This window comes from Siphateles boraxobius, unplaced genomic scaffold (genome assembly GCF_051911475.1).
Source record: "Siphateles boraxobius isolate OS27281-9 unplaced genomic scaffold, OSU_SipBor_1 3, whole genome shotgun sequence".
In the NCBI taxonomy this organism is placed as follows: domain Eukaryota; kingdom Metazoa; phylum Chordata; class Actinopteri; order Cypriniformes; family Leuciscidae; genus Siphateles; species Siphateles boraxobius.
This window is the reverse complement of record NW_027508919.1, coordinates 6586107-6601543: the sequence shown is the minus strand read 5'-3', so window position 1 is coordinate 6601543 and position 15437 is coordinate 6586107. Positions and strand designations below refer to the sequence as shown.

The 15437-nt window shown below is 40.5% G+C and overlaps 1 protein-coding gene across 1 annotated transcript in view; it reads left to right on the top strand.

Moving 5' to 3' along the window:
• Positions 1-15437, top strand: part of ctnna1 (catenin (cadherin-associated protein), alpha 1) — a 157130-nt gene that overhangs the window by 87963 nt on the left and 53730 nt on the right. The window contains exons 8-9 of the mRNA XM_077247593.1: positions 11241-11321; positions 11484-11636. Coding sequence (XP_077103708.1) covers positions 11241-11321; positions 11484-11636 — 234 coding nt within the window. The remainder of the gene's footprint in view (positions 1-11240; positions 11322-11483; positions 11637-15437) is intronic.

Here is a 15437-nt window from a genome sequence, read left to right as displayed (position 1 = left end):
ATTTGGAAAATTGCAGAAATGACTGCTTAAAGAAAAATGCCAGCAGGCATTTGCCTCCTACATAAACTTTAATATTGTTGACATTTTGGGCACACGAGCGTTGCGTACTATTTGCGCTATATGTAGGCCTATGGCTTATTGGTCTTTGTTTGTTGTTGTTGGTTTTGCGTTATATGTATATGGCATATTGGTCTTTGTATGTTGTTGCTGGTTTTGCATTATACTGTATGTATATGGCATATTGGCCTTTGTGTGTTGTTGCTGGTTTTGCGTTATATGCAGGCTATATGGCATATTGGTCTTTGTGTGTTGTTGCTGGTTTTGCGTTATATGTATATGGCATATTGGTCTTTATGTGTTGTTGCTGGTTTCGCGTTATATGCAGGCTATATGGCATTATTGGTCTTTGTGTGTTGTTGCTGGTACGTTGCAAATAGAGGGGCAGCACAATTGTTTTTCGCCTAGTGCGGCAGAAGTGCACTCATTCGAAGTGTAAAAAAAGCTGTAAAGCACATGGAGGAGCTTTACAGGGGGTATGGCTTATCTAAATGAGATGTAAATGAGCCCTATTGTCACCCCCAGCAGCAGAGACAGGTGAGAACTGCACAATCTTTAGCTCGTTTTCTCCTCTTTGAGCTTTTTTAAGTGCCTACTTTAAAATGGCCACAACTTCTCCAAATATTATCAGATTTCCACATGTTACACATCGTTGGAAAGCTTGGATATTACACTCTCAGAATCTATGAATAACTCAAAATGCCCCAGAACCGACTTGTGTCCCTAGTTTCCGTGACTGGTCACATATATGTGTATATATATATGTGTATATATATATATTTATATTTATTAGGGGTGGAACGGTACACAGAAGACACGGTTTTGTTCATTCCTCGGTTCAGACACCACGGTACGGTTTCGGTACAACGGAGTGAAAATCAAAACAAAAATGCAGAAGGCATTTTTATAAATGTCTTAAGCCTTGTAATTTTTTAATAAGTTTTATTAATAAAGGCATTGAACCAGTTTATTTGTAGTGCACTGACAATAGTTTTATATAATTTAATTAGTTTATTAATGAAATTAATAAAGACAAAAAGACCTTGCGATATGTTTGGTATGTTTGAATTAATTTAAAATTAATTTGCTATATTTCAGATCAATATATATATATATATATTTTTTTTAATTAACCCTAACTTTATTCTCATCTGAATTATAAATAATTGATTTCCGTATAAAATAATACTAGGCTACCATTAAAAACCACATTTGATTTTCATTTTTAATCAATGTAGAATGTGTAACTTAAAAGTAAAACTGTGTGTGTGCGCGATTTTGTTTGGGTGACAGTTGTAGGTTTGACGAGAGTGTGACAAAATGCGACTACATGTACCGTTCCACCCCTAATATATATATACATATATAAATATGAAATGCACATTATCCATTTCCACTATTTGCAAAATCTGTTAAAACTGAGTATGTTGCATAGAACTGAATGAAGAATAATATATTGATGTTTAATATTATTTAACTTATAATAAATTCGTTAATTCCCCCAGCCCTAATATATATATAAATAATAAATATATAATATATATAGTAAAGCCGATGTACGGTTAATAAAATAGCTGCTAGAAAAGGCAAAATATGTGTTGTTTGCGGAAAAATTAAGTCTGAAGTTAAAAAGTTTTTCTTGAATGTCTGTGGCTTCCTCAAGTGGCGAGCTTCGTGATTGCATCATTAGAAAATTGCGTTGTATAATGAGTCCAAAAGATGGAATACATTTTCCCAAGAGATCGGTTCGGTACGCATTACCAACCGAACTTTTCCGGTGGTTGGACCAATTTTCCTGCCGACCAAAATCCGCCCTGAAGCGAACACCACAACGTTGCGCAACATGAAATGGCAAATGTAATGAAAGCGGAACTAAACTCATTATTTTGTGCTTCACGGACCGTTTATCAGTTCGGACAAATGTCAGACCCGCACCACCACCAGTTTCAGAACCCCAGCGCTAGAACCGGAAGTGAGGGAGGGGCGGAATTAGTGGGGTATTGGGGACAATATCGACCTTAGCAAAAAGTGTTGGGGACATGTCCCACCTGCAAATTACACTTTCAGGGAACCAGACTAACTTTTTTCACCTCCGTCCTAGAACTGTCCTGAAAAATAATTTGAACCGTCCTAAAGTGAATGATAACTGTCCCAAAATCTAGATGTTGTTTCTGTACTTTGTTATTATCATCTATAGTTGTTAGTCACATAATAAAAACACCATTAAAATGTTTATGATATATATTATTATATTTATTTAGCTCCATTCAAAGTAGTTATCTGTAATAAGGTAAAAAAACATATTTAATAAAAAATATCAGGAGTTAAATGCTTTTTTGTATTCATGCAGAACAAATATCATTTTTTTTTTCTTTTTTTTTCTTTTTTTTTTTACATAATACAAAAATTAAGAAAAAAAAACATACAGCTTAAAACGTTTTTGAGTTGGTTGGATTAAACAATAACAAATGAATACTGGGCTCGTCCATTTTGACCCAGGCCTATGGTGACTAGTGAGTCATTTTCATTTTAGCAGTTCATCCAATAAGCAGCCCTAGGAAAGCTTTGATTGAAAGCTTCTCAGCCAATCAGCGGCTTCTACCCCACGTGTGGACTCTTAATCCTGCCCACACAGCATCATCACACAAGTGATCCAATGAAATGAATGACGTTGGCATGCAAGCTTTTCAAAGCAAGCTCTATGGGGCTGTTTACACCTGGCCACTTCATGCGTTTTCTGTGATCGGATAGCTCTCCGATCGAGAAAAGACCAGGTGTAAATGCCCTTCGAAACTGTGACATATCAGAACGACACCGGATGCAATTGCAAATAACGCTTTATTTCAGATGGAAAAGACAGACAGGTCAGATCAGACACACTGGGGTCGAGACGGCACAACACAGATGGAACAGTGGCGCAGGGACCCAGGTGAGCCGGTGGTGCTAGTGCTGGTGATAATCCTCTGTGTTGGTGCTCGGTGATCCCGTGGTGAGTATCCGTGACAGCGTGTGGAAGTCCCGTGAAGGCAATCCAGAGACACGTAACGATACACAATCCACACCGGGAAAGACAGCACGACGAACAGGTAATCCACTCAGCGACGCCGACACGAAGAACAGGAACACACCGGAGACAAACAATGATCTGACAACATGAGACACCAGTTACTGAACATATAAAGCCACATACAAAGTGAAACCAGCTGGCGCTCCTGATCAGAAGTGATCAGTGACCACGCCCACACTAAACACACACACCTCCACACAAGACGAGAGAGAGTAAGTAAATTGATCAAACGTGACAGTACCCCCTCCCCTAGGGACGCCTCCTGGCGTAATTGTAATCATCGATCAGAGAGTGATCCAGGATGTCTCTAGCAGGTACCCAACTTCTCTCCTCCGGACCGTAACCTTCCCAGTCCACCAGGTATTGAAATCCGCGTCCTCTCCTTCTCGAGTCCAGAATACGATTTACCGAATACGTTGGTTCCCCGTCTACGAGACGCGGCGGTGGGGGAACCGGGACTGGCAGATTAATACGTGCGTGAAACACAGGTTTTATTTTGGAAACATGGAAGGCGGGATGAATTCTCCTGTACGCCGGAGGAAGTTTGAGCCGGACTGTCACCGGACTAATGATCTTGGTGTCGTGAAAGTGAGTTGCCCACATGAGCCTTACCGGAAGGAGAGTAGATGATGAGGTCTTCTCGGCGGAGATCCCACCCGATAGTAGCCTCACAGTTACTATCGGGCTTGCTCTTTTACCGGGCATGAATTGATGAAGTGCCCCGGTTTTCCACAGTATAAACAAAGTCCTTGGGATCTCCGCCTTTCTCTCTCCTCCCGGGAAAGCCGAGCTCTGCCCACCTGCATGGGCTCGTGATCCGTGACGGGGCTGACCGTCCGTGCTGAAGAAATGATGATTCTGGACGACCCGACGACTCCTGCTCAGCCAAGCACCGACCCGAAGAGCCAACTCAATGAGTCCGTTAAGTCTCGCGGGTAAGTCCAACATGTAAATCTCATTCTGGACACGGTCAGCCAGCCCATGCAGGAAACGGTCCCACTGCGCCGCCTCGTTCCATTGGCACTCTGCGGCCAGGGTGCAGAATTGGATGGAATATTCCGACACCGAGCGGTCTCCCTGGCGAAGATCGGCGAGTAGTCTGGCCGCCTCCCTACCCGCCACAGCCCGATCGAAGAACCTCTTCATTTCCTCCGAGAGTGCCAGGAACGAGGCGCAGCATGGATCTCGGTTCTCCCACACCGCCGTTCCCCAAAGTGCAGCCTTTCCAGACAATAGTGTTAGTACAAATGCCACCTTAGATTGTTCTTGGGCGAACGTCTGCGGCTGTAACGAAAAGTGCATAGAGCATCTGGTTAAAAATGCTCTGCAGTACTCTGGCTCATCTGTATATCCCTCAGGTGTGGGTAAGCGTGGCTCACGAAGAGTCCGTCCTTCTGGAGGTGTGGGTTGAACGGGCGGTGTGGGCGGCGCAGTGGGAGCTCTAAGAAGTTGTAGTTGTTGGGTGAGCTCGGACATCTGCGCCACAAGTGCTTGAACCGCTCGACCCATATTCGTGATGCCGTCCTCTTGTTGGTCCATCCTTGCAATACTGTTGGCAGCGAAGTTGTCCCAGCCTGATGCGCTTGCTGCATCCATCGAGGTCAGATCATTCTGTGACATATGAGAACGACACCGGATGCAATTGCAAATAACGCTTTATTTCAGATGAAAAAGACAGACAGGTCAGATCAGACACACTGGGGTCGAGACGGCACAAGACAGATGGAATAGTGGCGCAGGGACCCAGGTGAGCCGGTGGTGCTAGTGCTGGTGATAATCCTCTGTGTAGGTGCTCGGTGATCCCGTGGTGAGTATCCGTGACAGCGTGTGGAAGTTCCTGTGAAGGCAATCCAGAGACACGTAACGATACACAATCCTCACCGGGAACGACAGCACGACGAACAGATAATCCACTCAGCGACGACGACACGAAGAACAGGAACACACTGGAGACGAACAATGATCTGACAACATGCGACACCAGTTGAAAAAAAGTGAAACCAGCTGGCGCTGCTGATCAGAAGTGATCAGTGACCACTCCCACACCAAACACACACACACAGCACACAAGACGAGAGAGAGAAATTAAATTGATCAAACGTGACAAACGCATTCTAGACGGATTTAAATCCGATCACTCAAACCACTTCAGGAGGAGATCTGAGACTCATTCCAGACGAAACTGGACAAGTGTAAATGCATCTGGTTTTTGAAACCACATGTAGATTTAACTCCTCCCAACCATGCTTAAAAAATAAACGTGTGATAGGTTATATGTCATGTTATAGCCAGATAAGACGGTGCTACTTCAGCATCACCGCAGATGAGCGATCTATTCATGAAGCCAGCGTGCAAACTACTGCAAATCAAAGTTGCAGATGCTTAACACAATCATCTTCATTAACAGTAAAGAAACGGTATGATCTCACCAGTGCTGTTGCCGCTCTCTCTTATTGCGGTCTTTGATTTTAATTTTAGCTGATGATCAATAAAATGTAGCTCATATCTGTTGCTTTCGGTGACGTGAACTATATTAAATCTGCATATAGCGTGGGAATTGAAGATCAGATTTATTTCCGTTTTGCGAAAAACACATTTGTGTGTCCAGATGTAAATGGAATCGTTTTGATAAATCAGATAGCTATCCGATCTGAGAAAACGCATGAAGTGGCCAGGTGTAAACAGCACCATTGAGACAGACACAGATGGTAGCTAATATTTAGAATATATGAAAAGCAAAGCAATCTGTTTTACGTTACCGTTGTTTAACCAGCGCAACATATTTGCGATGTCATTAAGTCATTTGATAGATGCACCCATATGCACCCGGTACCTTGGAACACGTCTCTGGGTGAGTTGCGGCCAGTGATAGTAACTTGAGTAACAGCATGAGAAGACGCCCTCCGTTGTAGTCAGCGTTTGGTCGGTTAATTTTTGGCATTTTCTAAGTAAGTTAGCCTAATAGGATAGTAATAAATGAACACGCATACAAAAATGTCTTTCGTCCTGTAGGCGTCCTGGAGAATATTTCTGTTCGTCCTAAACACATATTCTATCGTCCCCAGGACGATAGGACGCCGTTAGTCTTGAGCCCTGACGCCTATGCTATCACTTATTACCTTGTCTATCAGTCTTAGGCCAACTACCTCTTTGTTTAAATAGTCATTATGCTTTTCTTATGCCTTATTTGAAGGACGGCTTATAGTAATCTAAAATATTTTATATTTTTTGTCATAGTTGGAAATACTTAGACGTTCATAATAATAACAGAAAAAAACTTGCCATAGTTTTGTCCTTTTGTCCTTTGTGGCAGTAACCAGTTTTACATTTTGCTGCCAATTATTAAATGTAGTCAGTGTATTAAGAGGCTACAATTTCCAAGTATGCATGCCTAAGTGTAACTTGATCCAATCCCATTAAGCTGATCTAATGTGTGTTGGTCTGCCTGACCCCTCTTTGTTTGGAATAATTTTGTTACTCTGCCTTATTTGGGAAAGATGGCCTACAGTAGCCTTAAGTTGTCTCATTTTCTAAATACAATTAAATAAACACTTGGTGGTTTATTTACCACCAAGTAAATAGTTATACCCTTATTTACCCCCCCCCCCCCCCCCCTCCCAATAAAGTTAATTCATAGTTGGTTTCATTTCTACAAATGGTGCAAACTCAAACCGAAAACCAGTCAGGATCTGGTGTGACCACCATTTGCTTCATCTCATTGTTGACAAGGCTGATGTCAAGTTCAGTGTCACAATTTTTTTTTAGAAATCATTTCTTAATAGCTAATTTCGAATGAATAATTTTATTTAGCAAAGGCACATTAAATTGATAAAAACATTAAAGGGGAACTCGGCAACTCTAGATATTTCTTTACTGATTTTCACTTTTGTTGTCGCATGTTTTCTCAACGAGCTCCCCCTACAGCTGTGGGGCGTATATTTCACAACAATGTCGTAAAAAAACTCACTTGCGGCACCCTCCTCCCCCTTTCTACCGCTGCTCATGTTCATTTGTTATTATCGGAGCCGGCCAACTTTATGGTGTGGAGCTATGTCTACCGAGGTGAGATGCATCATACACATTGAGGGCAGCATGTGTGTTTATGTCGAATTGCCATAAAGCAGTTTGTGTTTCTCGCTCGTTCTCGCTTCTCACGAGACTTCCTATTTCCAACTTACCGGGACGTTAGTCCCCATGTTGCAAGGTTGGTTTTCCGCCTAGGAACGTTGAGGGGAGTGGGGAAATCACCTTTTTCGGCGGAACAGGTCATTAAACAGGGGCAGTCATGGCCTAATGGTAGCAGAGTTGGACTGGTGACCCAAAGGTTGCTGGTTCAATTCCAGTACCGGCAGGAATATGACTGAGGTGTCCTTGAGCAATGCACCTAACCCCCAATCGCTCCTCGTGCGCCACTCAAGGCTGCCCGCTGCTCCGGGTGTGTGTATCCACGTTTGTAGTGTGTGTGTTCACTACTCACTACTCTGCTCCTAATGTGTGTGCACTTACTTGGATGGGTTAAATGCAGAGGTCTAATTCCAAGTATGGGTTACCATACTTGGCCATCACGTGTCACTTTCACTTTCATTTAAACCATCCAAATGATTTCAAAACGGGTTTATTAAGTTGAAATCGTTGCCGAATTACCCTTTAAATACGTTTATGAAACAATACATATTGCAACAAAGTTCTATAATGCTGTTTGCCAATGCTGCACTACGCTTTGGTCGACTCGGCAACAAAACGTCCTCGCGCAGCTCAAGTACAACGACTGAAAGTACATGGTGTGGTAATGTTAGTATTGGATGTCCGTTAGGCACATTCATTTGTGGAATATGCAGTGAATATAGCCAAAGTTATAGCACAGTAACTGTAACGTTAATTACCCTCAAATTAAAACCTACAGACATTAGCCCAGTGCATAACTACAGTCGTTGATTGCTAATCAGAAAGCGTGTCAGATGGAGTGTCATACAAGTAGCCTACTGTAAGGTTGATGATGGCCTTATGCAATATTTACACTGCTCTATTCCAGTAGATAAATGTATAGGTCTTGGCAATTAAATAAATATATATATACATATATATATATATATATATATATATATATTTCAGGGTTTCCCATTCATTCATTTATTTTTGGTGGCCCGCCATCAATGCTGACCGCCACACATTGATTTTCAATTGATTTTTTTTTTTTTACTAAGCCTATTTAAAATCGTATTTGATTGCAGAGTGTCGTAGCGCATTCGCACAGCACTACCTCTCACTCGTCTCTCACACTCACCCGTACCTCTCTCACTCACTTGTACCTCTCGTGCTCTCTTTCCCTCATGGAACACCACTGCACAAATCTGTCCAACAATGTTGGAGTTAAAAAGAGTTAATAGCCAGCATGCAAGGAGCCTAGCTAATAAGGAGAGCTAAGTTATTGTTAGATTACAGCTGGATTTTCGAGGTTAGCACGCTGTATATAGCTGGTCAATATCGATGCACAGGCACGTGCCTGTGTACTGTCAGAGTCTTCTGGGTTAAAATTGAATTACAGGTTGTTGTTGCAATATCTCAGATTTTGTTCAAACCTAGTCTATATCAAGAATGTGTCCCAAACCAAGGCCTGTAAAATATTTGTTCAAATCCTGTCTTCATATTTTCAACCCTTGAAATTTCTTCAGTTTTACTTAAAATCATTATCTGAGAAGCAATATTTGGACATTAATATAATAAAGTATGATTCATAGGCATTATCTACTTAGACTGATACATTTTGAAAAATAAAACTTGTGATTTGTTTTAATATCTGATCCTTCTGCTATTACGAAACACAATTTTGATAGTTTATATCATTATCTCTTTTAATGTGATTAAAAACTCTAAATAATAATTTTGACTATGTATTGGTATGCAATTTATGGTGGTGTAAGGTGCTGGAAAAGGCTTTAAAATGGACCTTGAAAGTGCTTGAAAAGTGCTGGAATTTGACCTCTGAAAAGGGGTATGTGTATATAGAGAGCGAGAGAACGGTTTTGTTTGGTGACAGACAAACTCTTCAAGACATGTCCCCTTTAAAATGACGCCGACACAGCCATCACCGCACTGCTTTTGTAACACATTCTCCGCTTTCAATACATTTCAAGACAATTATTGCTGGATGTCAAATCGCCTGCTGTGAAAAATAATTCCTGTTATGTGTCGGTCTGTTGGAGTTTTTGCATTACACATTGCATAAGGTATTTTTTTTTTCTCTCCAGAATCTCACTCTATGAGTGTTCAGGACCTCATTTCAAGCTAGAAAGTTAAACTTCTTTTTCTAATTACTTAATGTATTCTATATGCCATCTATATCTAGTGAACGTGACTAAACCAGCCCATTTATACAAGGCTTTTTTCATTCAGATAAGCCACTGACTTGTTCATTTTGCGACTGTGTAGTTTGGAACATCCCCAGTTATTTTTTGTTTCTCCTGTGCACACGGTGAGAAAATAGGTTGAGCTAAAATAGCTTTCATGCCATTTTACCTACTGTGCTTAATTTGAACATCTGTGTTCCTTTTTTTGGGGTGGCCACTTTCTAAAATGACCTGGACAAATTTTTTTTTTTGCGTATGATTTATTTGTTTGTCGTTTTTCTCCATAGTTCATATTACTTTTTTTCATAGATTCTCTCCCTGCTGGTGTGTAATTTGCCCTTAAGGGATGTATCTGCTGAGGATGTTTTTTTGTTTTTTTAAATCTTTTCTTTTTTCTTTTTCACCAATCTGTGGGGAGATTTGTTCATGCTGCAAGCACGGCTCTACCTGACCATCATTAACTATGTGTGAAAACACCACGTAAACTAGTGTGAGGAATCAAATGACTGCCCAATTAAGTGGTGCTGCTCAAAGAAAAATCAACATTGAGCGATCCAAGTCATTTCACCCTTTGGGCGGAAACATGCGTTCATATAGCTAATATCCGTTGAGTTTTCTTAGTTATGCTGTGGATGAAAGTACTGTCCACACTAATGTAGGACATTTTTGTTCTACTCAATTACCAATTCACCTGCAGGTTAGAGATTTTGAATTGAAAGTCCCTCACCATTACATGCGACAGTCTACGTTGTTCTAAAATGATTTTATCCGATGGCACAAAATCAGGAGGGGATAAGGTCCAGTGGTGTTCACTTGCCTCCTACCGTGTACCACCCAATGAGGTGAGGGTAAATAGGGGCTGAACTGCCAGTGACACTGCCATATTTCATTGACTGTCATGCTTTTGCTGCTTGTGCCCCTGTGACGACCTTACCCCAGGCTTTTCCCTGTGCTGGAGATTTACCTACCCACTGCACATGAGCAATTTGTCTGGGGCATGTGAGTGAGATCGGCTCTCCTATACTAGCCAACTTGACTGGGAGTGCTGGAGAAGAGAATTCCTTCTAAAGTTGCCTATCATTGTGTTGGCTAACTTGTGAACTCTACTTGACCAGGTTTACTCATCCTGCTCACCTTCCGCTAAACTTTGTGTATGGTTAAAGGCTGTCTGTCCCGTCACATAATGGGTTTTATTTGAAGATGTTAGTGCCTCGCTTACATTTTAATACTTGATGTTTGGGGCTGGAATAATTGGACACCAGTTCAAAAGCATCTGTCATATTTTAACTAATCTTTAAGTGTGCCTTCCCCTCGATCCTTTTTTTTTTGTACTTGCACTGCAGGAGAGCTATTTGTCATGAATTATTTCACGGACTACTTAAGCCCAGCTCAAGAAAGAGACAGGCAAATCTCTGGATTTTTTAGATGAAAAATGTATCTGTGAAAGAACGTTGGCGGGATCCTCCTGACAGTAACTCAAGTCATGTTAGCCATACAGAACAATCGCCAAAGGGGGGTTAAGGAACCGAAACCCCTACAAAGTTTTCAAGAATGAAATGTTTGCTACAGGGGGTAATTTACTTTTTTTTTTCTCCCTCTCTGGAAAATGCATCTTATCCATCATATCTTATAAGTTTGTCTTGTCCTTTCAGTTCTCAGCTCAAACTCCCACCTATTGTTACCCCCCCCACCCCCCAGCGAGCCTGACTATATAACATGTTTAAATGAGGCTCTCTAAGTATGTTTTCTCTTGTTTGTTTTTATCACAGGCTGGACATAAAGAGAAGAGTGATGCCCTCAACACGGCCATCGACAGGATGACTAAGAAGACCCGTGACCTACGCAGACAGGTCTGTGCTCTGAATCGGCATTCTCAATAATGTATCATGATGGTTCCTCTTTAGATGCATGTTGTTTACATTGCATATTAAAAATGAATACACCAAACCCGGGTGCTCTGAATATTCATATTCTATTTAAGAATTTGTGTGTTTGTGTATCCATAATTTCAGCTGCGAAAGGCTGTGATGGACCACGTGTCGGACTCTTTTCTGGAGACCAATGTTCCACTGCTGGTATTGATCGAGGCTGCCAAGAATGGTAATGAAAAGGAGGTGAAGGAATATGCCCAAGTTTTCCGTGAGCACGCCAACAAACTGATTGAGGTAGGCACCTGTTTTCTGCTCTATAAAGTGCCAATTACTGTCCCTCGTCTATTGCTGATTTTAAATTCTGGAATATTTTCAAAACAAATGATGGAACATTATTTGTACTCATCCTGACTAGCTATTCTTTTGTTCAACTTGGCATCTCGAAGAGAGCACACATGAACTGTGATTGTAGGTCTGTTGTCTTTGGTTAGGATGGTTTTTGACATTTTTGTAGTTTAATCCCTCAGATAAGCCTTTGGGGGATTTATCGTGGCCTAATTAGAAGAGGCCTATGTTGAAATGTAAATCCCAGTCCCGACCCAAAGTTGAATTTGTACACGCAATGTAAAAACTTTGGGGATCTGACTTAGTATTTGACTGTAGACTGTAGTATTTATATCTTACATGAAACTAAGTGTGAGTGAGATGTTCTGCCAGACTAGACTAAAATTAGAGATGAACCTGTATAGACAGCCTAACCGATTAGGCTGGTCGACCACTGAGTTTATCTGAATTTTTTTTTTGGCTTTCATATTTTAGGATGCTGTGCTTGAAAGGGGATGATTTAAGAGACTCTTCTTCTCTGAGAGGGTTTTAGTATGCTGACAGCATGCTTGAACGTGCGGCAGAGAAGTTGCATCTCTAAAATCATCCCCATCAAAGCATCACTTTTGTAACACATTTGCTGCCTTCAACAGATTTCTAGACAATTACTGTCAGACTTCAAATCGCTTGCTGTGAGCAACTTTCCCATTATTATGCCTAATCTGTAGATCTTGTGAGGACTATGATATTTTTCTGCAATAGAAGTTTTTAAATATTTTGTCTTATTTGTTAGATCATTAGATATTTGTAGGATGTCTGTGATTTACCCCATTGACAAGCTGCGCCTTTCAACATGAGCCTAAAAGGCCCTAATTATACTAGATACTATATGATTTTTAGAATATACAGCTTTCTAAATGGCTAATTAAAAGTGGCTTATGCCACCCACGAAGCAGAAGAAATAGAAGCTGTCACTTCCGCAAGTAGTTAGTACACTCTTGAAGAAGAGAAACTTTCCTTTCTGATTTCAACATGCAAGCTGATGTAAAAACAGAATACATTTTAATCGATAGCCAGAGCCATCACTATTTATGCGGGAATGCGACAAGTCTCTGTCATGGCTCCTTGATCCAAGCGAGTTGTCTCACAGCCCTTTTATCTTTTGTGCTTCATATTTTTGTGTGAAGTGTCAGACAGGAGTCAACAAACGTATTTTTATACCATGGGACAAATGCAGCAAGGTTGTTGGGTTTACAATGCCGCAACCGAGGAATCACTGCATTTGTATGGGCAGTCACAACTGTGAATCACATTTTAAGTTCAGCCAAAGAGTGAAACTCCTCAGAGCCCAAGGTTAGGAGCTGCCTCGGTGGGGGACATGCAAAACAGCTGGATATCCGGTGTCTTATTGATGGACTTTGAGAAATCTGCATTGTTGTGTCTGTTTGCGGTGACCGTGTTCATGACCGATAAATAGCCCGTGTCTTTTGTGGCATTTATTTTCCGGATAAATGTTTTTCATGCAGAATCACTGGGGTTTTTATATCTCATGCTCACATTGGCAGGGCCAACGACAAGCTGACAGAAATGTTAGCTATCCTCATTAGTTTTTTAAATCTGTTCATCTTAGTCCCTGTGGTAACACGCCATCTACCAACATTTCAAACTGACCTCTCCCCACAGGGGCCAGGCCCGGCCCTCGTGTGACACGCTCATACAGGGGAAGGACTGGTGAAGGAAATCAAAGTGAAGGGAAAAGGAGGGGTAATGAGTAAAAGCCTCAGTCTCACCGGGGGCTAAAGATAGTCAAAGCACAACACATCTCCAAAAGTCACATTCGTATTCTTCTCTGCCTCTTTTCTCCCTTCCTCCTCTCACATTGTTTTTCGTAGCCTTGATTTGAAACCAGTCAGTGGTCGCACCATATGGATTCCAACCTTAATCCGAACATGGATTACATGAACAAAACATGGGCTCATTTTGATAATTCCATTTGAGAGGCATTTACAAATGATTGTGGTTTATGTACTTTCCTCACTAATGCAAAGGCAAGGTCTGCTTTTGTCCTTGCAAATGTTAAATGCAAGCTGTTGTTTATTAATAATAATCTTAATATCTGTGATTCAATTCAATAATCTGTGAATTCTTGGATATTTGAAAATCAAAGTTATTATTAAAAAATTATTATAAATGTATCTAGGGTTGTGCCGATAGACGATAGTATCGTGTATCGACGATAGTCTGAGATTTCGCCGATGGCAGATGCCTTTGACGATATCAATACGATAATTGGCTCGTTTACCATGAACTTATTAAATTATTATTATTAGTAGTAGTATTATTATAAAGCTAGTATTGTTATTAAATTAATATTAGGAACTACAATTAATTTGCCTTGCCTAAATTCATAACGACATCACCGCATAGCCTAACACTTGCGACAACACCGACACGCGCTTATGAGGACTCCTCTAAGAAAATGTTTTTAAAACCCACATCAAAATTGAATTGCAAGGTGATCCATTCACAAATTGTCAAGATTGCTTGTTTTAACAGACGCACACATATCTTATACAGATCCAAGATGAAAACGGCATCGTTGTTCATCAGTATTTTGTTTCCATAGCACATTAACAAAATGTTTAATGACACTAATAACACTAAAAACAATACAATTAAATATTTATTATAATAATAATAATATCACTAAAATGATATAGGCCAGTCTTTAGTTCACGAACACAGCACAACTCTGCCATCTATGAAAATCAAAAGCAGCTTCAAACACTTGTTTAAGAAGAAATATTCTTCTAATTTTTTCACTGTCATCATATAGGTCCACAAGAGAAATATTAAGCCAGTAAATTAAGATAGTCGCTGTCGTCTCTGAGAGAATGCGGCGTTAATGCAGCAACAGATGCTGAAAGCTCGATCAGTTTCTACTTTCACTTTCAGAGAATGATTGCGTTTACATGCACGTTCCAACACGATTATTCTGAATAAACTGACAATGCATGTGGTCATGTAAACGCATTAACCTGTTTTCCTTAAACTTATGACTTGACTCCGATAAAGTATAAACATATCGACTCAGCTAGATTTCTGCCCCTTACTCTGATTTCTCCCGGCATTTAAAACGCGCGTTCTTTGGGCTTATTGAAGTGTGCATATTGTGAAGTGCATCCAGACAGAGAGAGCACTGGTGGGAGGACATTAGGGATGTGAATTTCTGCCAAAAATGGCATTCGAAAATCGAGGAGCAAAAGTAGATTATCGTTCGAAAATCAACAAAAAAAAACAAAAAAAAACCCACTCACGATGACAGAAAGGGAGGCCAATTTCATCTTTAGCGATTTGTCATCAAACAAACTGTTTATTAATTGTATACATGTTTATTAATTGTAACATGTTTTCGTCGTTTTTTTAACATAGTTAAAATAGAAAAAAAAACAATAAGCACGACAGTCCGTTTTTGCATCGCCAAACCAGATGCTCGTTAGATAAAAAAATTGTCATATGTCATAATGATTTTATGCGGACCTGCCTTGTTACTGCAATAGCCTACTTTTTAAACAAATTAGTTTCAATCAAAACTATTTGTGTGATGCCACTGCGCAATACACACACATTACCGCGGGATGAGGGTGTTCATTTCATAAACTGTGGCCAATGGTAGCTTATTTAATGTAGCCTATAAATTAACATGTTCAAAAAATGGATAATGTCATCATACTTGTAGCAGTGCTATCATCGCGTAAAAATCTGTTTGGT